A 27,956-nucleotide genomic window follows, 5' to 3' on the forward strand; every position below is an offset into this window, starting at 1 on the left:
CATATAGTCTGGCATTTAGTTGATCAGTATTACAAAGACAGAATTACAGAGCATTCCTGTAAAAGTCAGCGGATCCAAAATGAACGGAATCGCTAGACATGCGGCCAGGGTCTTTATCCAAAATGGCTGAACACAAAGGTTTTTTTCTTAGTAAGGGCTTACGTCAGACTTCACAATCACAAAATGATTCTACCTTCAGCAAAATGAAGCAATCTCGTACCAGACAGTACCGAAAGAAAAATAAAGCGGTTACCGGGAATCTGCAAAGGCAGACATGATAAGAGACCGACAAAGTCTTCGGAGCAGATGAGAACGAATTCCGCGGAAACTCGGTATCGACAGATAACGATAATTTCGTTGCTAGTCACAGTTTTTCTTTCCTTTTTTGGTCATATCTCGGCTGGCAGCTGCCATCTAGTAAGATTTTAACTGGCACGAGTGACAGCGTGTTGTTAGCTGGAAGTTTTAAATCGTCTAAATGACAACTCTGGCAGAATGCCAAAGTCAGAAATTAATTAACAGCACACTTAAATTATTTACCCAGTTTGCTAAAGTAATGATTTTAACAGCAGAAATACTGTTCTGGCATGCAAATCTGACGTGCAAGCGTAGGATTCAAAACACTGAGCTGATTTAAAACATATTTGCGCTTCAAGAAACGGTGTCAATGTCATGTGTCCGCAATAAGATATTATTCTGCCTCCTAATTGTAATTAACGTTAAGTAAAGTAGCTTTTTATCGTCTGAAAGAGATGACAGCTGAAATTTTATTTCCGTGTAGCGTGCTCGGTTTCCCCATATGGGTGTTTGTTCTCACTCTCGTAGCATAAGTAACCTTTGTCTTCACCTCTGAGTAATGGTGGGCGAGGGAAGGGGGAAATGGAAAAAAGATCGAGTAGATATGTACTCCTCGAAATAACAGCTTGACTGTTCGCAACACAGTTTTACCCTCACCACAGAACCTTCAACCTTTACATGGAATAACACGATCGAGGTCAGGCTTACTGAACCGACCAATCTGTGACTTTCGCCGCCCATGAGGAACCCGACGAACCTTCTTTTGTTTCAGAGTGCACGCGGAGTATTGTGTTTGGGTATACTAAATTGGGTCAGTGGGATAAAAACTCCAGTCTTTTGGTGTCGTCTGCTTGTTTCGTGCTCCACAAATCTCAACAGCGTTACACGGCCGAACAAATATTTTTTAAATAAATTTTCTTATGATAATAAAGTTCGCTTGAATAGCGCCTTATCCCTGTCCTACGGGCAAGCTTCATCATTAAGGCGATTCATCACACACACAATTTGCAGCACAGTCTAGCTAACATATTTCTTCAGTCACAGCACTGACTGGTATTAATTAAAAACAATGTTGCAAGAGTTCCAGAGACATAAATGTAATACATGTACAAAGAAAGTCAGCGCATCAAGGAGCTCCGTAGGGCTCAGTGTCAGTGGGAATACTATAGTGGTGGTGGTGGCACCAACACCATAAATTTATTTATTGTTGACATACACATTATTTATTTGGCTAAATTTGATTTGACGAACAATTTGTACTAATTGTAAAAATGCATTCATTTTTTGCAAACCGAAGAAAAGTGTCGAGGAAAAAAAATAGCTATGCCTTTACGTTTGCGTGTTTGTAGGTAAGTGGCAAAAGTATCAAAATTTATAAATAGACATATCAATTCCTCCTCCTCCTCCTCCTCCTCATCATCATCATCATCATCATCATCATCATCATCATCATTTATGTCTTTAATTTAATCTCAGTAAACTCTCGGAAAGAATAATGATCTCATCTCTCTATCTCATTATCTTAAAACACACACATGCATGGATGCCACTGTGGTTCTGTTTTTGGAAAAAAGACAGTATACACGAAATATGTTCCGAAAATCAATCACGTTGCTCTCGATTTCCGAAACAGACCACCACAGTGTCACCTGTTTTCAACCATTTAGTGCCATCACTCTGAACTCAAATCATGTTATGCTGGACTTTGGTCTTAACGACCGAAGGGAAAAGCTCATAAACAAGCATTATCTTCTCTGCAGTCAGTCTGGTCTCAGTGGTTTTTATTTTTTAAAAAAAGGTTAATGGGACTTGGCAGCAGAATCTAAGCGGGGGGAAGGTACCTAAGCAAGATTCACGTCGGTTTAAATAGTGTATCAGAAGATCGCGTGTCCTGAAAAAGCTTACGGACAGTCAAGTTTTGAGATTTAGATTTGTCTGCGTCTGAAAATTGAATGAAGCATGCAGCAGTGAATCTCATTAATACAACAGACAATACTATGGGGGGAAAAACTGAGGAAGGGTCCCTGGCACACGTCAGGTAAGAAAAGGCCAAAAAAGAAAAGGAAGGGAGAAAAAAAAAATCGGTTCTCTCATTACGTGTGTGTGTCGTGCAGTGTGCATATCGTTTGCAATTTCAAGACACTATGATCAGTCAATGTCTTTACAACAGACTCACGTGTGTAGAAACAGGCGCATTTCAATCAATATAAGTATGCTGTCACCGTGAGTGACAACGTAGCATGTGTAGATTATGCGTCATTTTACAGAGCAGCCGGCTTCGGCTACAGCGGAGCAGACGATTTCCGCACCAGATTTTACCGAGCATGCGCAGTGTCGAACGACGCATCATACGATGTCATGACAGTCAAAGCACAACAAATGTTCGTACGAGCACAGCTGAGCGTCGTCAGGTGATTTTGGGCACCCGACTTTACTTGCATTCGATATCCGTGTGTCTTTTCATTGAAACAAATATTAGTGTACACGTTACACTTGTGCATCGGGCAGCGCAGCATTATCGGTGCACGCGGACCAGCGGGAGATCGAAGCAGACGACACAGTTTTTAGAGGACTAAGCCTGAGCAGAAGACCGGCTTAAACAAAGTAAGTACGCGTTTCGCAGTTTCAGTTTCATATTTTAGCAGTTGGTGGCTTACATGAACTGAATTAATAATAAGATATCTCACAAACTGGCAGTACAAATACTTTTGATTCTATCGATATTTCTTGAGACGTCGAGAGAAACCGGAAAGCCCTTTAGAAAAAGTCTCATCGCGGGCTTTACGAATCATGGCTGACAACTCGATGAATAAATACGACGAAGTAGCAAAAGAAAAGAAAATTGTTCTGTTAGCACAGGATCGTTGAGTCGACAGGTAGCTTCTGGATAACCAAAATACATGGAAGAAAAGTAGATATTAACACATTTTTTTTTACCAGTTCTTTGGATCTTGTAATCCAGCAAATGCGATGACGATATAAGCTAAAAATAGTTCCAAAGGTCGGTAAAGTTGGTTCAGATTACATTTGAAAAAAATATATATTAGCAATACTGGAGAAATGAAAACAACAGCTGCTGTCATTTGGGATCACAAAAAATATGTTATTAAGTTAATGGAGGAGAGAGAATAACATAGAAGCAAGCTGTCGCGAGGTAATGTCGACGAAGAGAGCATTCTGCCTTGAATTTATATTTCCTACATCTAGCTTAAACATTTATCTATGGCTCATGGACATATGGAAAAGAGAAGACAGCTTATGCTATGTAGCCCCGGTGTTATACTATTTCCAAGGTTAAACTGTAAAATGAGATTTATGCAGTCAGACGTCTTTCGCAGTCATTCAGCTTGATTAGCCAGTCTCTTTGCACCTTATAACTCCGGTGAAAAGTATTTTCACCTAAAAAAATTGTCATTAAGGGTGGGTTGAGGCGATGAAGTGCGAGGAAACCGTAGTACTTAAATAAATCTCCCGACGGCCAGCGGAAAAAAAAGAAAATGTACCGCGACACGGTCTCAGCACTTGATCTTAACGACTACATTCAGCGAGAGGGCTTACTAAGGCTTACTCAGCGAGGCCTAACCCAGCGAGAGGGCTTACTCAGGATCGCTATTCTACCTTTGGGCTTTTTAGCAGCTTTGTTAGCGGGTTTAAGAGAAGGAAATAGAAGTCATTAGTCAGTCATGCCTTGACTGGTACCTGTCGTTGGGGGAGCTTACGGATTCTGGGCGATAGCAGGTCCTGCGCAAGACGACCAGTCCAGTCTTTGACGTTCGTATTCCAGTTCTTCCTCTGGCCACCGCGGCGTTGACCATCCTCCAAGGTACTTTGAAGGACAGTGTTCGACATGGTGATGTATTGGCTCATATGGCCTATCCAGGCCAGCTTAAGTAGTTTGACTGTTGCAAGTAGAGTTTCTTTCGAGTGTCTTACAAGTGTGTATTTGTCCTTCATACAAAGTCACTGGTTTTATGTTCTCTTTATGAGATCAGGAGCTGCCTCCTTAGGCACCTCCTCACGAATGCCTGGATTATCCCCTTCCTATGGGCAACCAGAGTTCACGTTTTACATTCATGAAGCAGGATAGGTACATAAGGGACTTGTTGTTGAACGACTCTAAACTGTACTCAGTCACCCCGATATACTTCACTGTTGACCGGATGATCCTGGCAGCCCACTATCATGAGCAACACAGATAAACGATTCAGCAAACGATGTGTCGGCTAGTTTTGTTTTGCTTTAAAAGGATGTGATGTAATGTTAGTTTTCATCCGTATCATCGTCGTCGTCGTATTGAAAACTCGGATTTCTACGCCATGGGACTTACGGTGCTCATACATGTTAACTAGACTTGAAATCTGATAAATACATGTAAACAAAGCTAACACAACAAAGGTCTGAATTGAAACTGTTTGTTTTTGCCTCGCAACAGACAAGACACTTCGTACCTCTTTAGTATATTTGTGTCGTTATCACAATGTGACATTTACTAAGGAGATTAAGAACTTGGCCATTTTAAATACATGTACTTTCGTGCGGATTCTATTTTTAATTTTCGACAAGATGACGTCAGTGACATCATCATCGCCACGTAAATGATGAATCAAAGTTCCCGTCTGATGAAACATCATTAAAAGAACATGGAAGTCGATAAAGGACAGCACTTTTATAGTCTAAACTTTAGTTAATATAATGGTTAATACAATAGTGTAACGAAGCGAAAGACGGTACGGCATTAATAATAATAATAAAAAAATTATATTGGTATAGCGCTCTGCTACAACATTAGGGTCATGAATAAGTGTGTTTTAAGGTCACGTTTGAAAGACTCTATGGTTTGCTGATGGCATATCAAGTAAGGGAGGTAGTTCCAACAAGTTGATGCTGAATGAGCAAACAGGCGTGTTCGCCAAAGGTTTTCGTCTGATTCTAGGAACAGAAAAGAGGCGAGTATCTGCACAGAGATGTCTGTTTAAAATGTAGTGAGCGGGGTGAAAGAATTTAGGAGCAGAACCTGCAAAAAAAAAAAAAAAAAAAAAAAAAAACCGGCAGCAAATTGTAGGTTTATATTCTGTACGAGCACAGGAAGCCAGTGGGGAATACGGAGAAGAGGTTTTGCATGATCTTGTTTGCGTTCTTAGAGTATGAGTCTTGTGCAGAGTTTTGGAGCTGTTGGGGTTTGGTGAGAAGATACAGAAGACAACCGGACAAGAGAGAGTGACAATAGTCAAATCTTGATAAAACAAAGGCTCAAACGAGAGTATGGTCAGTCTGGATAGAAGGATACCGACAGATCGTGCTGATACTGCCTAGCATTAAAATGTTCTTTTATGTCCGCGAACATGATCTTTCGATTTTTCTTACCTTCAGCGAGTGTTTCAAAATCTTTAAAATAAATAGAAGTAAGGCAATCCGTTTACCAAATTCGTACGAAGTTGGTAATGGGTTATCCTAGCGCACATCGCGAGTGATCTACTAATGGTGTGTGGCTTGGGTCGCTAATGTTTCAACGTACAGTACTTTCCTTGTCCCCGCGCTAATAAATATACTTGCCCAGACACGGCCTGACGTGACAGAAATGTGTGTTGCGAGGTCAAAGGATGGTCACTCCCGAAGACAAAAAGGCAAGAACATGAATAAGAGCATGTGTTTGTCGCAATGACGGCTTCTGATGATTCGCCATGGATCAGTCACAGCAGCAAGGATTGTTAGTACAGAGAGTGGTGGTGGTGGTGAGTTATTGCCTCAGTCAACATCCCGTTCCTGCGACATTAGCTGCCACACAAACTAGCAAGGGACTTCAGAGCTCGAGCAAAATTTGCTATTCATCTGTGCTTTTCTCAGCTTGAACCATTCTGGGTCACTTTTTGTCCTCCGTCTGATAGCAGAATTTCAAGACCACTTATCTCATTTATTCATTTTGCTGCCGTTTCACTTGCTTCCAGCTGCACCGCAGTGTCAGGCACAAGGTACGCACATATGTCTAAGCACCGACTGTGTCGAAGGAAAAATCGGGCTTATATGTTGTCATTTGTTTTGTCAATCCACGCTCTGCTGACATCAGCACGTTTATATACATCCGCTTTCCCCACCACAAGAGGTCATGTCATCCAGGACCGTGTAGTCTCTTCCAGGTCAGCAACGGAATTCTTTCGATTCGCGAAACACATGTCAGCAAGAAATGATGGGTTTCTTCTTTTGAAAAAGTGTGGTAAATAGGTATGGTATGAAGCGAGGGTACTATATTCCTAATTTTCGCTTTCTTTTTAAGTAACCAGATGCTAAGTGTCGTGATTTTTTTTAAAATCAGTGTTACATATATTAAAACCTTCTTTGATAAAATTGTAGACAACGAGTTTAGTAGAAAACTATGTACTAGAAACTTTAACTGGTCAGGAGAAACGGTTTTACGCTGCACGTTGTACATTTTCTTATACTGCGGAGAAAGTAGTAGATATGCTTATTAGTACTTCTGAGATAAAGTCCGCAAAATCAAAACAACAGTTGCTTCCAGCGATGTAGCCAGAGTCCGGTGATAGGGCACTCCACGCTGGACATAAGCTCTGCAACGGATACTCTGCCGAATTTTTTACGTCCTGAATGTCCTTTAGGCGCCACCTCGACCCTCATTCAACCCCTTCCCCCCAACACTCACACATCTGAACATTAAAACCAACCTTGCCGGCTGAGCTAGCATGCGGCGAGAAGGAGAAACCTTCCGGAGCAGACAACCTAGCGCGAAGCGACCCCTTTCTTCGTCCTCTGTCTGGTAGCCATGGCAACGGTTCTATAACTTTGCGGTCTTCGATTAAGCTGAACTATGCGGTTAGCTCTTTATCGTCTGAACTGCGAGCCGGTTTCATCGATCAGACGGTAAACGTGACGTTTACAGCAACTCTGTGTAGACTTCACTTTCCTTCATTACAAACCGTAGTGCCGCGCAGTTGCAGCTCTGTCTGCAGTGCATCTGGTTTTATCGAAAAAAAGCAAATAGCCTTGTGCCTGCACTTGCGTCCACATTCTTTGAACTGCCTTGCGGAAAAATAATTCCTGAATTACCATAGTTGTTTATTTTTTTTTTAATTCAGGTTTATGATTGTAAAATATTTTTTATAAATATGCATTATGAGAGGCGGACGATCGCGCAGGGACAGACAACCCAATTTGGTTTATTATTTTTTGGTATCTGAGTGAATTAATGCTGTTTTTCCAATTTTTGAATAATTCTTCTTTTATTGAAAATATACATTTTAAACTGATCGGTGGTTTATCCAACAAAGACTGCGTGAACATTCTTGATGTTATTCAGGCATCCAATGTCAGTGTCACTTTTGTCCTTGCTCTCACTAAAGGCCAACCTGAACGGTTTAGTAGATATAGGCGATATCAAACTAACCTGTAAATTTCAGCCTCCAAAACCCATCCGTTAATTATCCGCTACGAATGGTACACCATTCACAACATTGCCTGCAGTCAGCACCAGTCAGAGAGAGAAAATGAGTTCGGACAGTTCGGACGCTGACAGTCTGCATTTCTCGTGGTTCTGAAAAATGCTACTTTATCACGAGAAATGCAGACTTTCAAGGTCCGAATAACCCGAGCTGTCGCTCTGACTGGTGTTGACGGCTGGCAATGTTGTGAAGGGTGTACCAACGTGACGTAGTACACTTATCGGCGATCGCAGGTACGAATCGCATGCTTTGCTAGTGGATAATTAATTACGGATAGGTTTTGGAAGCTGAAATTTACAGGTTATGTTTATATCGCCTATATCTGCCGATAAAAACAAACAAACAAAGCCGCAAACTGTTCAGGTGTGTCTTGGAACGTCAAAAGTACTTCAAAGTCTCACAGTTGCAGTCATACTTCGTCCATAGTACTGGCAACAAGCTTAGTATGTTAATTACTGTTCCACTGTCCCGAACGGTCACCCCAATGTGACTTTCACAAACATTTAGCCAAAATTGGTCAGTCGTATTACGACAATTGCAAAGTTAAGAAAAGCTCATCTCAGCGGCTTCTCTGTCAGGAAGATCGTGTTCTGGACTCAGATTCTGCTTAAAAAACTGTCCCCCATGTTCTCTTCTTTTTTTCCGGAAATCTTCTGGACGATTCAAGGAGTGTGGGAGGTGGGGCTTTGTTTGCTGATATTGTGTCACGTTCCCTGTATGCTGAGCGCCGTAATCGTGCCAACCGACGAGCTTTGTAGCTTTTATTGCTTTTTTTGGGGGTGGGTGGGGAAGGAGCTACATATAAGGTGGTCCCTATAACTCATCAAACTCACACTGTGGAAAATATATTCAAGGACGAGTGGAATACACATTTTTTATAATGCTTGTGATAGTTCTATTTTTTCAAATTGTCCGTTCTTGAGACATACAAACATTACTAAGCACTGAAAGAGATCAACAACGTAGACGTCATATGTATAAACAACAAAAACATGCTCCCGGCTTCTCCCTTGATGTCTTCATAATGTAATCGTATCCACGCACTATCCTGACTTCAGTGTTGTTGACGTCTAATAAAAGTATGCACAAGGATGAAGTCCTGATGAAAAACAGGGTAGGGTGTGGCTGCGCTTAGATTATACTGAACCGATTTACGGACTCAATCGTTTGGCGGCCTGTGCAAAACAAGTTTTGATACCAGTGTGTAATCAAGCATATCGTAAGCTGTAAGTTATTGAATGCAATATTGACGCGACAACAGCTTTATAATAACAGTTTATGTGGCGGTAATGTAAACAGGAGCAACTTCCACGTACTCTTAACACCCCCACCCCTATTAGCAGCGCGGTAAACAGCAGATGAATGTGTTTTGATCTGTAGGGTAAACCACCACTTTAGAATTATAGTTTTGAGCGATGTATTGCTGTATTGCTATGACGTCAAATAATATTTGATATTGGGGCTGTTATGTGATCCTCCTGTGCAGTGCACTTCTCTGGTCTTTTTGACGCTATGTAAGTGCACTCTTACTACTGTAAAGCGCTGTGAGTCCTGCTATTTCTATAGAAAGGTGGTATATAAATGTACAGGGTTAGGAACGAATCTGAGATCGAAGCTGATTTTGATCCTCCAGGACCGCTCACTTAAGGTAAGACAATACAATACTGATAGTGATCACCCCTGACATTTATAGGTCGTTGGCGAGTGAGGTGTTGGAAACCCCCCTTTTCTCGGGGCCAGCTTTATGTGATGGCAGTGTCCATCTCCTCTCCCTCGCGACATTGTCTTCATTAGCTCTCTGTGGAGTCAGGTACCAATTCCCGACAGTTTGGTCAATTTGGAGAAGTTTGCTGCGCTACACGAGCATCGAACCATCGCGCCTTTCAGGACACCAGCGCTCTAACCACTTGGCTATCCGATTTACTGCACGTTTGCGGTATGAGCGCCTGACTTACGGTTGTAGGTCCACTTAAGAGTTTGTCAAGGAGGAGCTTGATATGTATTCCACTGAGTACATGTGTGTGTATATATACTAATGCTACTGCTCATGATGATAATCGCGTTGACCGGAGATATCATTCGAAACCAGTTTTTTTTCATCCAGTCTGGAACAAAGGTGCTACGAGGATTAGTCACACTTTGACAATACAACATTTTTAATAATTTATTTCCAGTATGAGACAGCACCTCCAACTCTTTCACCATACACGCTCTTCGTCCTGACTGCTGTGTTAATTGCCATCGTCTTTTGTTGTCGATAGCAGCAGCAGCAACCCTGTCCCCGGAGGTCAGCATCGCTCATCTCTGCGACAGCCGCACTGCCGCATCTTCGGTCTTCACGCCGTGCCGTCAGTGCCGCTCAGCTCTTTGTTCCGCACTGACTCACGCGCCACGCGCTTGGCATCGCAGCGCGAGACAAGCTGTCAGGACCGCCTGCAGCTGTTCTGTGGCGCGCAGAGAAGCTCGGCCGGGCTTTGCTGGAAAAAAGGGGGGGACGGGGTAGGAAAAAAACTGACCTGCGAGAGCCGGCAGACGCCGATACACGCCTTCCCCTCCCTCACTCACCATGCAGCCCCGTGTTACTCTCCTCAGACTCGGCAGCGGCTGCTAACCCCCTGCTCGGCATTCGGAGCGAGGAATTGTACACGCACGTACAGTTTCGACACACATGCGCACATATTCGCACAAGAGGTAAGTAGGTTTTCTTTTTTAGACGACTAATTTCGCGTGTTGACGTTTTTGTGGAGCGTGCGTACATCATCTTGCAGAGAAACATGCACGGCGCCTTTACGTCGCACGCGGGTTTCGGGCCCCGAACGATAGTTGATTGATGGACACTGAGGTTTAAAAGCCTGGGTACCACCCCGCACATGTGAGGGGTCGTGCTTAACAGCATGGTCTCGCTCTGTGAGAGTAGCGTTATCTCCCTGGGGCGTTATCACCGATGTTAGTTCTGTGACCTTTGTTAAAGCGAGCAAAAATTTTTTTTACAGAAAAATGTTTGTGCCGCTTAGTAATTGGCAGTCATTGTGCAAATGATGATGATGGTCTGTGTGCCAGATGTAGGGCAGGGAGAGTGATAAGATTTACGCGCCATGCCAGAGTTTTACAGCGCATGGAATTTCACTGTTTCGCCACTAACTGATGAATACATCTGTATGTGGTAGGCTTGATGACACCCAGTCTCTTGCGGTTGTTACACCTTCATTTTTTGTCTGAATGATTTGCGGTAGGAAATGCAAAAGACAGGGAAGGGGCGGAAAACGCTATGTCCAACTAGTTCTCTATCTTTCGTTTATCTGTGCAGACAAGTTTGTGAGTTGGTTTTTTTTTTGGGCGGTGGGAGGACACGCTTAATACGAGCCTGGTTCTTCGTCTGATCCACCTGACACACAATATGTGCTTTAAACTCGTCAGAGGAGTATTAAGTGTCGTTGAATAATGCTCTCAGAAATTGCCAGCTGCTTGGCTACATGTCAAATGATGCGCCAGGTTTTGAAACTCTTAACGTGTCCTTGTTCTAAATCTGAATCCGGTTAAATTCTGTGTCTTATCTCGCAAAAAAATATGCTTGGTGATTATTATTGAGATTATCTCCTTCAGACAAAGAAACATCCCCAGCCATGCACAGAGTTGAAAATCTGGGAAAGAAGTTATCAAGAAAATAGAGTTTAAAGAAATATATTAGTTTACTATTCAACCGTTGCAAAAGGCACCAATTTATTGTTGCTGACATTGCTGAGGTTATTCTCTGGAAGTGTCTGTATATTGTTTCGCCGAGGGAATGGAGGATACAGTGGTATAACAAAATGGTTTTGCAAGCTTTGACGAATCTGTTTTGCACGCTGCAAACGACTCGCGTTTACACGTTTCGATGAGTCTTCTTTTAACCTTGCAGTGAGTCTGTTTTACTCGTTGCAGTGAGTCTGTTTTACTCGTTGCAGTGAGTCTGTATTACATGCTGCAAGAGAAATTGTGCAATATAGGTCAATATTTGCCTCCACTGGCCGGCAGAAAACGTGATAAACTAGTAACCCCAACCCCCGGGGTAGGGGGAAGGGCAGAGTGAGAAATCTGTTGCTTAGAGAAACCCGTATCAGCTCCATCATGTCTCTCGACGACAAAGCCAGGCAAAGCCACGAGACGCACGCGCCCTTCAGGATGATGAACGTTCGACACACGCATACACACGTGCAACGCACACAGGCGGAGACTCCAACAAACGAGTCCTCCTATTAATAGAGGACAGTTGTACCAAAGCAATCACGTGATCTGGGCCACATTCAAAACAGACTGAGTTATCTGTTGTAGTATTTCCACGGAGGTGGCCAAGTGCAATGTAGCGTATAGGCGACAGGTTGCTTTTTGTAGCTTTGAAGACAGTTCGCAACAGGTGACTGCAAGTCTAGGTGTGCTGTGCTTGCTTGCTTAGACGGAAGGACTTGTGCAATGTAAGTAAACTATCCACATGTCGTATTGGTATATTTTATTCCAATCACATGAACTCGAACGTAATATCGCATCGTTTTCCACCATTTCCCACCATCATGTAAATAAGACATTGGGGTGATGGAGTGCAAATAGTGCCTTGATCTAACATAAGCCTTAGTTATCCGATTTTTGTAGTGAAACGTGCAAAGAAAGGGCATTTCCCTTGAGGAAGTAAAAGAGCATCTTCAACAGTGCGACATGAATATATTCTCATATTGTGTACAAAGGTTCTTTTCTCTCAAGTCATCCCAGTGTCGTACGTATTTAGAGGACAGGCAGTATCTACCCAAGCAAAAATACAAAAAAAAAAATTACTAACATCTTTTGTGTTCCGGGTACACCAATTAAAAACTTTTACAACGGAAACAAAATTATACAAAAACATAATTTGGGAGGTAACGGGTATAGCTCCCCAACGAAATAACGTATGGTTTTATTTACCCCTTGTTGCCCCGCGAGGTGCTGATTTCTAGTTTCAACGCGTACTGACATGGAAAATTGCTTGACCATCTGTTGGTACGGTACACACTATACATTCTGCGATTGTCAAGGTATACACTAAACATTAAATAGTTCTCTGCCGAGAAGTCTGATTATCTAACAGCTGTCGTTGAATGTTTGGCAAATATGTAGGGGTTTCAGAAGGATTTATTTTGAAAGGGGCATAGCACTGCCGTTCATGTGCTGCAGGTGTAAGTGCACCTAAACAAAGTGTACTTGATGCAGTTTTCTTCTAAGGTAAGATATGTAGATTCCGTCTCACCAGACACCTAGATGTCAGGTTTGGCAAGTCGTATCAAGAGTGAATGACAATTCCTTCCCTTGAATATGACCAGGTTATCGCGATACCCCTTCTTTCCCATTATCACTCTTGTACTTTATCGGCGCTCTGCTTGTTAGCGCCATCCATTGTGGAATTGGGCCTGTAATAATAAGTTTTCTTCATCACGGGGAACGGTGCTGTTTGAGAGGCAGGCGGTAATTGTATAGGAGGCTTGCTCAGTCACTGCAGCTGTAAACTGCATAATAGAGCTGAAGCCAGGCGGGTCAGGTGACCGGTCTAGCGTTCCACGTTTCCTGGTCTGCCGTTGTTTTTCTTTAGACCCATCCCCATCCAGCCCTCTCCATTACCCCTATTATGGAACTTAGCATTGTGGTCGAAGTTAATCCCTCTAATCACTCTTTGCTGTTTAAGAAAGGTGTTGGGGAAAGATTGGCGGAGCTGCTCCCTTACGAGCGCAGTTAAAATCAAAGAATGCGAAGAATGGCCCAAAGAATGGAGCAGTCACTTGACATACTCCTTCCCCCCAAAAAATGAAGCAGCAAACAGCAAGTTCCAGAACTACAGAACCATGAGCCTTATTGGCCACCCAAGCAATGTCATGCTGAAAGTAATGCAGAGCCACATCAGCACCACTGAGTAGGAGCTGCTGGCAGATGAACAGGTAGGCTTCAGACCAGATAGAAGAACAACTGAGCATGTCTTTGACTGTCGCATCCTGATACAGAAGTAAATTCAGCATCAGTGGGATCTATCACAACTTCAAACTTGGCAAACCGAGTGACATCGCACATTGTTGAATCTGATGGCGTCGTGGCTCGAAAACCGTTTAACCGATTAATTATAGTTACGCAAGTTTTTCCCCTAATTGTGTAACCGGTAGGAAAACTTACTGACTTCATTGTTAAGGAGGGTGTTAAAAAAGCAACGTACCTGTCAAACACGCTGTCAGGTTCAACAAGCATCAGATGAGTTCCGATAAAGGTGTCGGGTTTCTGAAAATAAATGCACGAAAACACAAATAAGGTTTAGAATGCACTACAGTTTGATAAATATTGACATTAATCGGAAGAACAACACAATATTTGCGGCTGACAGCAATATTTTAATAGGAATATGGATAAGAGTTCTAGCAAAGCTCACATGCTATAAAAACTTGGACCACACTCAAGCACCATTCACCCCAAAATAAAAATGAAAAAAAATGCAACGGAAAGCTAACGAAAGACATGAACTAGAACTTGAATGAAGTTAACCTAGAGTCTCTTTGCCCTCAGGGTATGTATGGTAGACCTGTCAGTAATAGCATTTTTTCATAGTGTCACTAACACCATTCAGCGCCTTCGTCCGTGCGAGGAAGCGAATCAGACCCAGCAAACTGACTTTTCCACATCACATAGCATAAGCTGGGAACTGAACCCTGTGGCTGTAGGCTGCCCATAAACACAGGTAATCGTCTTGTTCACAGTTTTTATCTTTCTACCCTAAACGGACTTTCATGCAGTTAGGAACGTGTGGTTATTGATTGTTAGAGTCTCAGAGAAACCGGCTTTGAGAACGTTTCTGGGATGGCATGAAAGCGAGAAAATGTTATCTGCCTGATATGTTATCAAGGACATTATTAGCGTCATCTTTTTATTCCATATCCGCGTATCGTTATCGCATGTCGTCAGAGCTGATGCACCAGACGCACAGATGTTTTGATCGAACTGTGTGACTTATTAAAACATTGGTGCATTGGGAGGACGACCGAAAACCAGGGCCCACACTAGTTTTGCCGTCAGCCAAACTGCTAACATTCCATAAACATTCTACATGATGTAAATATACAGTTAATGTGACTGTGCTCCCGGCCCTAGGGAACCATGTCTGGTCCTGCATTGACAGCCGCCTGACCGACAGGTTCAGGTTCCGACTAATGCATAAAAAAAATCAACGCTGTACTTTGCTAATTTTTGCATTCAGTTCCATCAGCAGAGCGTTTCCCACGCCGGAAACAGCAAAAGGTTATGGTTTAATCGCTGGCATTAACCCTAAATCGTTCATGGCGGAAACAGACCTACCAGCACATATGTAATTAAGCTACATAAACTGTGCTCTTTCTATAGACTTCGAAAGAGGCTTAGAAGTGTGTCAAAAGGTCGTCAGCGTAAGGATGTGATAAATTGTTGCTGTGGGTGTCGGATCGCCCGCATGACAGCGTAAGTTTATCAGTGGAAGGTTGAAGGTATCAAAATTAGGAACTTGACACTGTCAGACGTCTGGCCCAGTTTCTGGAAAAAATGAATGAGATAACTGTATGTAAGAATGAAGATTAAGAACTCATGCACTCACACTCATATTATGACATATCAGTGATCATGTGATCATTTCTCTGGTCGCTACACTGCGACACAGTATGACCCTGGTCTCAGTGCTTGTTGCCATTTTAGTGCTCCAAGCTCGCATGAAGTTATGCACTATTTCACATCGCCCGACACGCAGTGCTGGGTGAATTTTGGACTTCATCAAGGTTGTATGAAAGGTTTGCCAAAATTGTACTCTTACATCTTAGGCTAGGGAGATATTGAGAGATACTGACTTGCCCCTTGTCTGCAAAGTAGGTAAATTTCAGTGAGGTTTGTAACCGCCTTGATAACTGGTCACCTGTTCTTTGCATTCTGGGAAAAAATCTTCAGGTCGACCATTTTAAGAACTGCTGTGGGCCACGGCGTTCTGCTGATAGCAACAAAAAAATAAATAAATTAAATAAATAAAAATTTAAAAAATTAAAATTTACCTTGAGAAATTTATGAGAGTCTTTACAAGAATTCTTATTTTAATAAATGTGATCAGTGCACTATGGTAACTAGTACCAGAGCAGATCAGGTTGTTTCTGACTGGCAGCAGGCAGGTGAATGCGAACTCAGACAGCCGTTGTGAACACCAGTCTGACGCCAGACATGATGATTGACGATGACAGCGACTACGATGGTGGCGATGACGAGGCCAGTGAATTTTATGCCGAGCATTTTAAGTAGAGATGGATTCTGATGAATAACATTTGAAAAAAGAGAAAAGTTGACCTGGGAAGTAGAACAGCTGCGAAAGATGTTTTTCATCTTGTTCTTCAATAACGAGATGTTTAAAATTTTAAAATAAGTAGTATTATATTTAAAGAGCATTTTCTTACATAACTTAAGCTTAAAGAATAGATATTGCTGGCCCCATGAAAGTTTGGGCTACATGGACCTTGGAAAAGAAACAATCTCGTGTAGATCATAAAGTGAATCTCAGTTCTATTTGTTCTTTCTTTCTGGTTTTTGTTCTTATGTTTCTTTCTTTTAAAAAACGCACACAATTAGTCAGCCTGAGTCCAAATACATATCTCAGTTCAGCCGACTGCTTCGCAATCACCATCTGTCTAGTGCCTAGCAAAATGGTGAACACCTGGCACAGTGACTAATTAGTACTGTGAGCACCCGCTGTTAAAGCGATTGTGAGAACTAGATGGGAAGAGAGAGAGAAAGAAAGCTCAAAAGGCTGAAAGGCTGTGAGACGCACAGCTCATGCGGGTCGATACTCGTGCTGGGCCCATTCTCACGCTCACACGAACCGACCGGCAGTCTGCATTTAAAAAAAATTGTGTATGCTTGTTAGGGTTCACACTTGCAGCCTCAGGAGCATGAGAGGCAGAGCGGCGGTGAGTGTGTCGTGGTGGTGGGGAAATAGCAAGCGAGAAGTACTGAACGTGACACATGCATGTCACGTGGCAACTGTTACGTGCTTGCGTGTTTATGTTGAAAAAATAATGTTTAGAGAAAGCAAAAGTAACTGGTATTTCCCATTAACTTGCACGAAACAAAATAAACGCCATTTACTTCTAATCATATGGTCGTGACTCGCCAATCGTTTGCCCTTACAGATCCATGACAAAGGCTAACGAGCCGTTGCCAAGGCAACCGTTGCGAAGGAAAATGCAGTTTGTGTCAGAGGAATTAAGGTTGCAGAATGGTAGAATCTATTCTCAGAGGAGCGAAGTGGCCCTTTTCATTGCTGTTAAAGCATCCCAGCCAGCACTATAACCACGACTACCGTTGGCATCTGCAGCGAACTTCTTTTTTTAAAAAAAAGTCTATCCTACCTGCGGCACAGGTTTTGTGTGTGTGTGCGAGTGTTTGCGCTGCGTCATGTGCAGTACATGTTGCAAAGTGCCTGCAGAGCAGTAGGTGCAGCATCCTTAGCATTTACCGTCCGCAGTCAGAGCAAACGGCTGACCGAGATTTTTTGTTTGTTTTGTTTTACTTGGCTTTCTGCCTCCTCACACCACAACAGACGCTCTCGCTTTGAAAGTAGTCATCAGAGTTATTGCTTAAGTCAGTGATGCCCAACCTTTTTCGGCCTGCGGGCCATATACATTTCCGACATGCGAGTCACGGGCCGCTTCACCGCAAAAATACAAAAAAAGAAAAAAAAATAGAGCAGATACCATTTTTATTAGAAACAAGTTTTACTTACCATTAATTATGTAGTAATTAGTGGGATATTTGAAGTTGTTTTCCCGAAACCAACTTTTGAATGTCTGGCTGTATCGTAGAGACACCAAGTCGGAGCACTGAATCGAAATGTTCGTCCATCGATAAAAAGATTGAGAGACGCCCATACGTAGGGATAAATACTTCTTCTTCCCTTTTTTCGTTTTTCCTTTTTTAAGTCTTTTTTTATTACTAACATGCCGATTTCCTGCACTGTGGGCAGAAGTTTCGCGGGCCGGATGGCAACGCGTCGCGGGCCGGATATGGCCCGCGGGCCGTAGGTTGGGCATCCCTGGCTTAAGTCATCATAGTCGTCATCGTCATCTATCTACCTTGTCATCATCGTGATCCTCATCGGGCACAGGTAGTCATGAGAAGTGGATTTCATGTCCAACTCCTTGTAACCGTCCCACTGAGAGCGTGGGGCACCACTGAGCAGAGTTTGATGTGGGTTGACAGTGCCGTCGTCGACTCCCCCTTTTTGGCGAAGTGCTCATGAATATTGGAATCTGATCGTAGCTGATCCGAAAGCAACTATAATTTGGCACTCGCACGATGGCTAAAGCAATCTTAAGCTTTTAATCGACTTGCTCTACAGTTTCGCGTGCGCGTGCGCGTGCGTGTGTGTGTGTGTGCGCGCGCGCGCGCGCGCTTCATATTTATTTCTTTTCCTTATTTTACGCTGTGATTCGTAAAACTTTGGTGATAAATGATCGTGATCGCAGTTCTTATTTATTGCAGTTGAGGAGGTTACAATCTATCTGCGTGGACGAGAGGCGATATTGAAACGCTATTTGTGTTGTGAGTCCCTTGTCCAGCAAGCTGCTTTCTCAACGAGAAATGGTATGCAAACGTACGTGTTTTGTTTTGTGTTCTGATAAAAGATAAAACGTAGAGTAGTAACAATAACAACTACCACCATAACTGTAACTAATACAACATCACTCTAGAAGATTTGTAACATTTTACATTTACAGTTTAGGAGATTAAAGTGAAACATTTTTAATGGAGAGTCTTTCAAGCGTTCTCTTTTCGACATTCTCTGAGGAACACTTGGGAGGACAGTGTAGCTTCGGCTCTTTAAGACATGGCCTGCTAAAATGCCTACCTGCAAAATCCTTTCTAAATGTAAAATGTAGAAAGTGTTGGGCTTCAAACATGTTTTTAAAATAACGAAGGAAAAATTTAGTTACTGATTAATTTTAACAGAGCAGGAGAACATTTTGATGAGCGCTTTCGGCGCTGAAAATCTTCCGATACTCTTAGAGCGTTTAGCATCTCCTTTCAGTTTTGCTCCCCCATTGCAGTATCATCGTGTTATCGCGCGGGGTTACTTAGCACTAAGGTTCTAGTCAAAAGGCTGTAAAATCTGGGGTTAACATCTTTGGTTAAGCAAAAGATCAAAGTGTTGGATTCCGACTTTTGAAATCAGCAAGATGCCGACATTTACACTTATCTTTAGCGGTGGCATTTAGTGACATTTGTTATATCCTTGAGAGGAAGGGGAAACCGCAATCTTACACGCTTTATGAACCATGACGGTGGCTACCTGTGGATATTTTTTATTGACTTTGTTCCACCGTACATTTTACTGTCCCGTGTCATGATGCAATTTAACTGAAATATGAGATTTGCGTTAAGAAATCAATGTTTATGAATGTGGTGTTCTCTAAATGCATGCTTCTTCTTCTTCTTCTTCTTCATAAACGCCCCAAGTGGAGCGTAGGGCGGCAATGTATACTTGGCCTGTAAATATTCTGTAACAAACATAATTTGCTTTATTGTAGTTAATTTGATAGCACATTTGACGTGCTCTGCTTCACAAGAGATGGATCATATTTCTTTTGGGGTCTTTATGCTTTCCTACAGTAGTCTTACTGAGCGGTCCATACATATGTTTACAATCATCACAGAATAACACGTGGATACTGTTTACTTTTATTTCCAACGGTGTTCTTAGAAAAAAAGTTAAGCTCGGTTGGTGAAGCAATATGATCCTTCGTATACATTGTATATCTTTACTTTGACAGACATTTGAATAAAAATAGTCTTCCTCCATAATTATAATTGACTGTGAACTATGTTTTCCAGGCAGAAGCTGCTAGCATCAGCTTTTTTCACAGCTCTGCACAATGAGCTTTTAACATTCTGTTCTGAAATAGAACACACGTCGCACGCGCAGAACACGTCACGTGACGGGCGGTGCTGGTGACGTTGACCTGTAAACGTTGCATTGTAATCAGCGCATCCGTCTTCGTCAACTATTTTGTTTGGCAAGCCACTTTAGCACGTCGTCTGTTTTCCTGCAGAAATCTGTCAACTCTGCATGACCATGAGGGCAAACAGTTCGCTTTCTCCATAGCTCGTAAGGATGCAAGCCCCCTTACCCCTCTTTTTCAACCAACCACCCGCCACCTCCACACTGCTGCACGCCAGAGTGCTGCATTGTCTGATATGTTCTAAGTGACCCCAAGTTCCTTCCCTTCCGCTGCACGCGATGCCACTAAGACCGTGATTGACACAATGAAAGATTTGTCTCGAGAGTGCTCCGTGTGTGTGACGAGTTCGTTATCTCCTTTTGTCTACGGACAGACTTCTTACCTTCTGAAATTAATTGGCATTTTTATGCACAGGAAATCTCATCGTAGGGGATGCTTGCATCTAAGCTCACGCTTCATGCTTCAGCGTTAGTTGAACAAGTTTGCTTGTAGTCCTCATAAGATATGGCAAAACCCTTTGCTCACAATCCTTACATTTCCGCTGCTTCGCTTTATTATCGCTTCCGCTTTCCGCTCTTTCTTCCAAGCGATCGTTTTTAAACAGATGGCTGCGGATACTCTACACAAACTCTTTGTGAGGACCGACAAAACCGACTTAATGGCCGTAGATACTCATCCTTCACTTGTAAACTGATTTGACTAAAGTTACGTATTAAATCTCTTTTGTAAAGCACAGCCGGCAGATCGTGATTGCGCAGACGCACTTTAGTGAAAAGCATTCTGCATGTGAACAAAGACGAACTGTCACTGACACTGTCTGCCTGACGTCTTTTCCTTCTGGGCGGTACTCAATGTCTGGACACCTGTCTTCAAGGATGCCTGCACTAATCTCGGTTTTATTTGTCTGTAACGATATGACACGCTCTGACGTAAGCAGTGTCCAGTTCTTCCAACACTTGTCACTGAAGATGTCAGCAGTAATCTGACGATTACCGTACTTAAAATGTAATTGTAGTCTGTCCTTTGATGCGGTGGCTGGAATGCTTGGGTTTCGCAGAAACAATGTTCTGTAGCCGATATCCTTGGCAAACACCTGGCATCCTAGCACACACACGATCGTTTCTGTTCTCTGATACTCTGTCACACACACGCGCGCACTCGAGCTCCCTCTGTCTTTCTCATTGTGCGCGCGTTCGTCCGTCCAGACATTTCTGACCGTTGTTATTACTATTATCGTCAGATCCTAAGGCCACTTTTTATAAATTTCTGACTTTCTGTTACTGTTTTCTGACTTAGTTCATGTCCATAGGAGCCTAAGGGCACCACGTGATCACCATTACAAACGTCGGCGAAGGGTGCAATGTGATTCTATTTTAGCTTCTTACGATCTAGAGAGAGAGAGTGTGTAAGCTGCATATTGTGCTCAGAAAGAAATAGAAACTGCACCAGAGCTGGGTTAAAGCTACATATCGCCAAAGCTTGCTTGGTAAGTATGTAGGGGTGGGTGGATGAAGTAACACATCTTTCATCAATTCAAATAAAGAAAGCACTAGTGAATGTATATAATGCACACAGAAAATATTTTCATTTATACCTTATCCAATTATAGGAAAATATGACAGCTTATATAATGTCATACACCTTACGACTTCGCTGTGTGGTCTGCCAGAAGTATTACTCTTCATCTCATCTATTTGTAGTCTAACTGGTGTCTCATCGGTATTCCTTCTGTGTACGGTGTAACTGTCGTGCTACATATTTATTATATGTGTGCTCTGAGCCTCTGACCCACTGTGTGCATCTGCGTGACTTTGACTGCAGGTTGAAACAGCTGACGATCAGAGGATGCCATCGCAAGGGAGCAAGGTGGGAAGGCGAACTGCAAGCAAACCAATGGACGAAAATAGTGAGTTTACGACTAAAACTGGTAACTGAGGCAGTGGTATCCACTCTTGTAGAGTATCTCTTTCTCTCTACTTCTCTCACTCACTCCCCACCTATCTACCTACGTGACAATCCATCTGTCTGCTACTATTTCGATATGATTGTCATTTGTTTCCACTGGCCTAACACAGAAGGAAATAGGTTAATTTAACGGCAGAAAACGGAGTAATTCGACATTTTTACTCTTTCAGCTGAGCCTCTATACATCACATTTTTGTATAACCCGTGGAAATGTGTCGTATATTTCCTCAGAGCCAAAACGCTTGCTTGTGAAAGTAGTTCAGTTTCGCTCCATCTCAAGTCCCTGACCGATTCTAGTAAATGTTTTTTCAGGTTCCAATGACCTTCTTAGCACCGGCCTCCACGAGTACCAGGTTGGTTATGCGCGCGTCACGGCCAACCCCGTCATGCAGGCTTTGAAGAATTTTCTCTTGAGATCGGTGATGCCACTCTTCCTGATGGCGTCCACCCCAAACATCGTCTTCCTCATCTGGTTTGCAGCTGCACACTGCGACGGAAGTTATGCGTGTGTTGGGAACGTGTTTCGAGAGAAGTAAGCAGGATCCAGAGAAAAATGACCTTTAAACACTTTCTTGATAACTTTAATCGTTCAGAACGGTATAGAAGGCTAGGGCAAGGGTTAATGGCTAAACCATACCACGTGATAAAAGACTGATTTTGGAGAGAGCTGATACGCTTATTGGATTAGTTCCGATGAGTAGACTGGCTGCTTCAGTTGTTGTGTACACTGCTGGCTAGAATTTATCCCGATGGTGTAAGACTGTGCGCAGGTTTATCTTTTATTACCCGCAGTTATGTTCGTTTTTTCTTCCCCAACAACCGTTTGAGTGGGTGAGTGGGGATGAGTGACGAGGAAGCAACAATTGTCGCACCGGCGACATTCATGCTTTCCAGTTCAACCTTTGATATTCCTCGTGTGTGGTGGGGTGAGAGAAGTATGTGAGTGAGTGTGTGTGTTTTGCGAATTGTGATTAACCAAGACCTTTGCAAGCTTTGCCAAATTTAGAAAACCGTATTATTGCAGATCTCTTGTGGGTGGACTACGCTATATATATGGTCACGTGAATGCACCCAGCGCCCCGGTGATCTGGACCTTGATCGGGTATTCTGTCTTCGCCCTGACCATCATGCGTCTCTTACCCGGCAAGACGGTATACGGTCCCACCACGCCCAAAGGACACGTACCCGTGTACAAGGACAACGGCTTCGCCTGCTTTGCCACCACCATGGTGACCTTCGTTCTTCTGACCATCGTCCTCAAGACCTTCTTTTCTGTCTCTCCCACTCTCATCTATGACAGGTTCGACGAGGTTTTGGCTGCGTTGAACATCTTCAGCATCCTGTTCTGCCTGTTTCTCTATCTGAAAGGTCTGCTGGCGCCCTCCCTCTCAGACAGCGGATCCTCGGGCAACATCATCTTCGACTACTACTGGGGTATGGAGCTGTACCCGCGAGTGCTGGGATTCGACGTGAAGGTTTTCACCAACTGCCGCTTCGGTATGACCGTATGGCCTCTCCTGGTCTGCGTCTTTGCTCTCAAAAGTTACGAGCTTTACGGCTTCGTAGACAGCATGTTCGTCACCACGACGCTTCAGCTGGTTTACTGCACCAAGTTCTTCTGGTGGGAAGCCGGCTACATGAACACCATTGACATCATGATGGACCGCGCCGGCTACTACATCTGCTGGGGCTGTCTCGTATATATCCCCGGCCTGTACGCATCCGTCTCACTGTACATGGTCAACCATCCCGTGAATCTGGGCCTCCCACTGACCGCCTTCCTCCTGGCGCTTGGTGTCCTGTCCATCTACATCAACTACGACGCGGACAAGCAGAAGCTGCAGGTGCGGAGCTCGGACGGTCGCTGCCTGGTGTGGGGCCGCAAGCCCAGCATCATCCGCGCCAAGTACGTCTTGGACAGCGGCGAGACGCGGGAGTCGATCCTGCTGGCATCCGGCTGGTGGGGGCTGTCGCGCCACTTCCACTACATCCCCGAGATCCTATTGGCCTTCTTTTGGTCGGTACCGGCTCTCTTCCATGACGTCATGCCCTACACCTACGTCATCTGGCTGGTTCTGCTGCTGACCCATCGCAGCTACCGGGACGACACCAAGTGCGAGAACAAGTACGGCAACTTTTGGCTGCAGTACTGCCGCAAGGTTCCACACAAGATCGTCCCCTATATATTTTGAAGAATAACTAGCGCTTCCTTGTCTTTCTACACATACAAATGGGCGGGCACACACACTCAGACATAAAAAACTTTCTTTGTTTTTGTGGGGTTATTTTGTTAAGAAGATGGTGTTAATGATTTCACCATTTTTGAAAGGCGAAATAAAACTCTGAAGCACATGAAAGAATTTGAGAACCGAGACTGATTTATGATTTATTAACAAACTGATTTATGACAAGCTAGGGACAATCATTCTCAGTTCTTCTTGGTTCGACAGTTCCTCGTCTCAAGTTCTGTGAAAAGAATCTGAAAACAATTTTTCGCCAAAAATGAAAATGGAAGAAAATCTTACAAATCTAAATACATTTTCTCTTCTTGATTTTGTTTGGTGTTTAACAGAAGCATTCTGTTAACCTATACATGTCCCAGTAAAAAAGTCATCGAAACCTGTCTTATAATCTAGGTGTTTGACATGAATCGAAGGACTGAAAGGCGTCGCATAGTCATTGTCTAAAACAAACGATTCATTCCCTATCTCAAGTTTTGTGCGTGTAAATGCCTATTCTATTTTATAAAGCGGGTAATATTTTGATATTTGGCATTCACCAAAAAGTACAGCAGGCTATAAAGTTGTAATTTGTAACGGGATTCAAGATGTTGCAAACCGGGGGTAAGATGCACAACTTGTAGGTGCAATTAGGGCTATCTAATGCCGAGCGATCAGCTGAAATACATCATATACTTCACCCTTTATCTACTAATGTCCTTTTTATAGGACAGCTATATACAGGTTCTTTTATCTCAAGTCCTCCCAGTGTCATATTTATAGGACAGGTTCCACTCACAAGAATAAAAATTAATATTTTTGTGTTCCGGGGACTTTTACAACGGAAACAAAAATACCCCCAAAATAATTTGGGAGTTCAATGGTTAACTGGCTGCTTCTTAGCCATTCAAACAGTGCACTCGGCTTCTGAAGGGTTATCAAATAGAATTAAATGTAATATGAATAATAAGCTCAGGTTTTTTGGAAAGTGGCAATCATTAGAGAATATGCTACCAGCTACCAAATCCACTCCAGTTTTGAAAAAACGGGCGATCATTTTATGCAGATGGTGTGCAAGTGCACACGCACACATAGGTGGTGTAGTTCAGTGTAGTGCGGTTGGAATTACCATGGAGAAGAACATATATCTTGCCTTGTCCTCTTTTCTCTCTCTCTCTTCGTGTTATGCCCACAATGAGTGTAGAGATAAAAATCTCGTCGACAGGAACGATAAGACAGTTTCACACAAAGACCTCTTTCTTTACTGATAAACAGAAAGATTATTTGGGGAACTATTGTCTTCTCACAAGATAAACACAACAATCTGGTTATCGTTTTAATCTTTAAAGCTATGCAGCACGAAACATGAAAGTATGGCTGCAGATTTCCTTCTATCATTACATTTAGTTCGCATTATTTTCTTTTTTTATTATTTTATTTACTCAGGTCGCTAGGTTTGCGGCTCTCTCGCTCTCGCTCTGTGTAGAATATCAACTCTCATTAAAGTATTACATCTCGCAGTCTGATACCTAGCTCTTTATGGTTATTATTGCCGCCACCTACTTTCATATGAGAGAGAGACAAACATCCCGCACTTTTAATTGCTGCCTCGTAAGTACAGTCTTAACTTAGCCGTTTGAACTAATGGTAGAAAACAAGAGAAGTTCTTTAGTCTCCAGGAGCACGGGCTGCAAAAAAATATTTATGGTATTAGTATAATGACACACAATGTAACTTGAAGCGAACACCCTAACCCTGACACCCTTAGGAATCACACATTGTAGAGTAATGTCTTCCTATTTTTAACGGAAGTAATTTGTAAGTTTAATGTTTTACGCCGAGTGTTTTAATTCTACCAATAACCCCACTTCCCTGCAAGATTTTTTAAAATAATTTTTGACACTTTTAAATCAGTGCAAGAGGGATAACTCTGTTGTGTACTTGTGTCCATGTACCTATCGTGAAAGAATTGGAAAGCATGAGGTAAAGCATCTGTCATTTTTCTAATGTGAATTAGTTGCTCTGTCTTTATGCCCATCGCCATTTCTTTTTGTTTTGTTTTTTTGTGTTTGTTTTTTGTTGTTTTCATGGTTAATATGCCGTAAAGGCCGTGGAGGAAATGGTTATAATAACACTTATTTGCTATAGAAACTTCGGATCCTGTTTGTCATCATGTTACTATGGCAACGATATCTGTGACACATGAGAATGAAAGATATTTACACTCACAATAAGGAAATCATTGTGGCTTTGTTTTTTTACTCTACTTAATTTTGAAATAGGCTGAGTGCTTTTTGAATGATATATATATATTTGTTTTGCTTTAATACTGATGCATTGCTCAAGTTCTTGTTCTAAATGATGTTATGTTTATTTTCTGCATGCTGTTGTCGGATGGGTAGGAAGACTTTGGGTATGTACTTGTTTGGCTGAATCCGAGCAACAGTATCACCAGACACATTTCTACAAAGACTTTGTCGATAAAAAGTGCTGGTTGAAGCTTGTCTGTAGGTGACTTTCACTGTTCAAAGGTATGAGTGTAGATAAGTAATAAAACTTGTTCCTCATTTTCTCTTTTATGTCTAAAACTGAACTGATTACAAGGCGTAAAACAACTTAAAAAACTGCGTTCCTTCACCTTCCACCTTCTCATCAAATATCTTCTAAAGAGTCATCGAGGTGTGTATTTATTTGTTCGGCTTCTATCTTTTTTTACAGTGCAAGGGACTCTGGATACCTTAAAACCTGCGATTTGTTCCTCTTTGTCTATTTTTTAAGTAAACATTTCTAAGGAAGTGTCGGAGTTTTATGTTATGATATATTTTGAGAGCATTTTATGTGGATTGCATGCATTGGTTGATGAGAATATTATAACAGAGAGAGAGAGAGGGTGTGTGGAAGAGAGTGAGGAAGAGGAAGAGTGGATGGGTAAAACCGTTACGATATAATGATTGCTGACATCACGGGATCTTCTCTTCCTAGTTGACCTGCGATAACGGGAGGTTGAGGTCTATTTTTGACTGCGAGTGGCAAACGGCTAATCTGACTGATGTCAGCCGAGTTTCAGTTCTAAATATATTTACTTCCAATGAAACTCGTTTTCTATAATTAAAAAAAAACTTTGCCTATTGAACATATGCGCTTTCCTTTCTAGAGTTTAGTAGATATAGGACACATTGCTACTGAAAAGGACGTGCCTTCAACCGTTTGCCATCCATTTAACATACTTGTAGCTTTTTAAAAGCATTTAGAAAGGGAAACGTTTTCTATCACCAAGCAGTTCTAACGAGGAGTGGACTGGTGGTGTCAGTTATCAATATCTGTCATCCCTAAGCGGTGTTAGAGGGCTATTCACCTTTTCAACATCCATGGACCGTAAAAAAGAAAAATGTCGAGACTAAGAATCTTGTATGTCTGGCGGGAAGTACAGCAGAACTTGCCCCACAGTTCAGTGTCCTTTAGGCATTTAGCTTTGAAGTGCCCATCACCTGTCGCTTCTGCGCATAACCCAGTCTATTTTTAGAGCACCAGGCATAAAACTCGGTCACATGAATTCAAAAAGGACAGCAAAGAGAGATGTACACACCTTACTTTTAACGAAATAAATTCCCCGCTCCTTTATTTCTGTCATCAGTGATCATGCCTGCTGCGCCAGTTATGATGAATGCTGATTATATGTTGCAGATAAAACTCGTTCAATAATGACAGATGGAAAGCCTCTCCAAGAAAAGCCTGTTTTATTCAGCTGGAAACTGCCGTTATTCGTTCAAATCCCTTTGAGCCGTTGAGCATCAGTTGGACGACAGAAATAGAAATAACGGATGCCACGAGTTCTGATTGTAAAGGTTACTTTTTGCCACCGGAGAAGAAAAGCTTCAGTTTGCCAGTTTTTCTTTTATAAAATTTATCCAGGTTAAGGTCTTCTCCCTGTTTGGCACACATGAAACTCTCTCTTTTAATGATCTGAGTATTCCCTGTGAGAGATCATGGCTTTCTGTTTCAGTTTCGTGACCGCGGTT

At 42.5% G+C, this 27,956-nt stretch overlaps 1 protein-coding gene and 1 long non-coding RNA gene across 15 annotated transcripts; one reads left to right on the top strand and one right to left on the bottom strand.

Moving 5' to 3' along the window:
* The first annotated feature begins 2,678 nt into the window (after window positions 1-2,678).
* LOC112574082 (7-dehydrocholesterol reductase-like) lies at window positions 2,679-26,733 on the top strand. Of its 14 annotated transcripts, none has more exons than XM_025254933.1 (5): window positions 2,679-2,901; window positions 18,276-18,387; window positions 21,575-21,680; window positions 22,031-22,250; window positions 22,743-26,733. In XM_025254933.1, the coding sequence occupies exons 3-5, from the start codon at window positions 21,599-21,601 to the stop codon at window positions 23,908-23,910; spliced, it is 1,470 nt and encodes a 489-aa protein (XP_025110718.1). In that variant the 5' UTR covers window positions 2,679-2,901; window positions 18,276-18,387; window positions 21,575-21,598; the 3' UTR covers window positions 23,911-26,733. The 14 variants fall into 14 exon arrangements, with proteins under 14 accessions (XP_025110718.1, XP_025110712.1, XP_025110720.1 ...); XM_025254927.1 differs by having other exon boundaries at window positions 18,276-18,377; XM_025254929.1 differs by lacking the exon at window positions 2,679-2,901 and adding an exon at window positions 4,023-4,120 and having other exon boundaries at window positions 18,276-18,377.
* On the bottom strand, window positions 9,899-14,418 carry LOC112574135. The gene is made up of 3 exons (XR_003101358.1): window positions 14,277-14,418; window positions 13,954-14,015; window positions 9,899-10,225 (listed from the first exon to the last, which is right to left on the bottom strand). It is a non-coding gene; the product is annotated as an uncharacterized LOC112574135 (long non-coding RNA).
* Window positions 26,734-27,956: the final 1,223 nt, after the last annotated feature.

This window comes from Pomacea canaliculata, linkage group LG10 (assembly GCF_003073045.1).
Source record: "Pomacea canaliculata isolate SZHN2017 linkage group LG10, ASM307304v1, whole genome shotgun sequence".
NCBI lineage: Eukaryota > Metazoa > Mollusca > Gastropoda > Architaenioglossa > Ampullariidae > Pomacea > Pomacea canaliculata.

Excerpts from the sequence above, each read along its gene's own strand:
- LOC112574082 (XM_025254927.1), top strand. Across the intron at positions 21,681-22,030 it reads TGAGTTTACGACTAAAACTG|GTTCCAATGACCTTCTTAGC; the intron begins GTAACTGAGGCA and ends ATGTTTTTTCAG. Across the intron at positions 22,251-22,742 it reads GGGAACGTGTTTCGAGAGAA|ATCTCTTGTGGGTGGACTAC; the intron begins GTAAGCAGGATC and ends GTATTATTGCAG.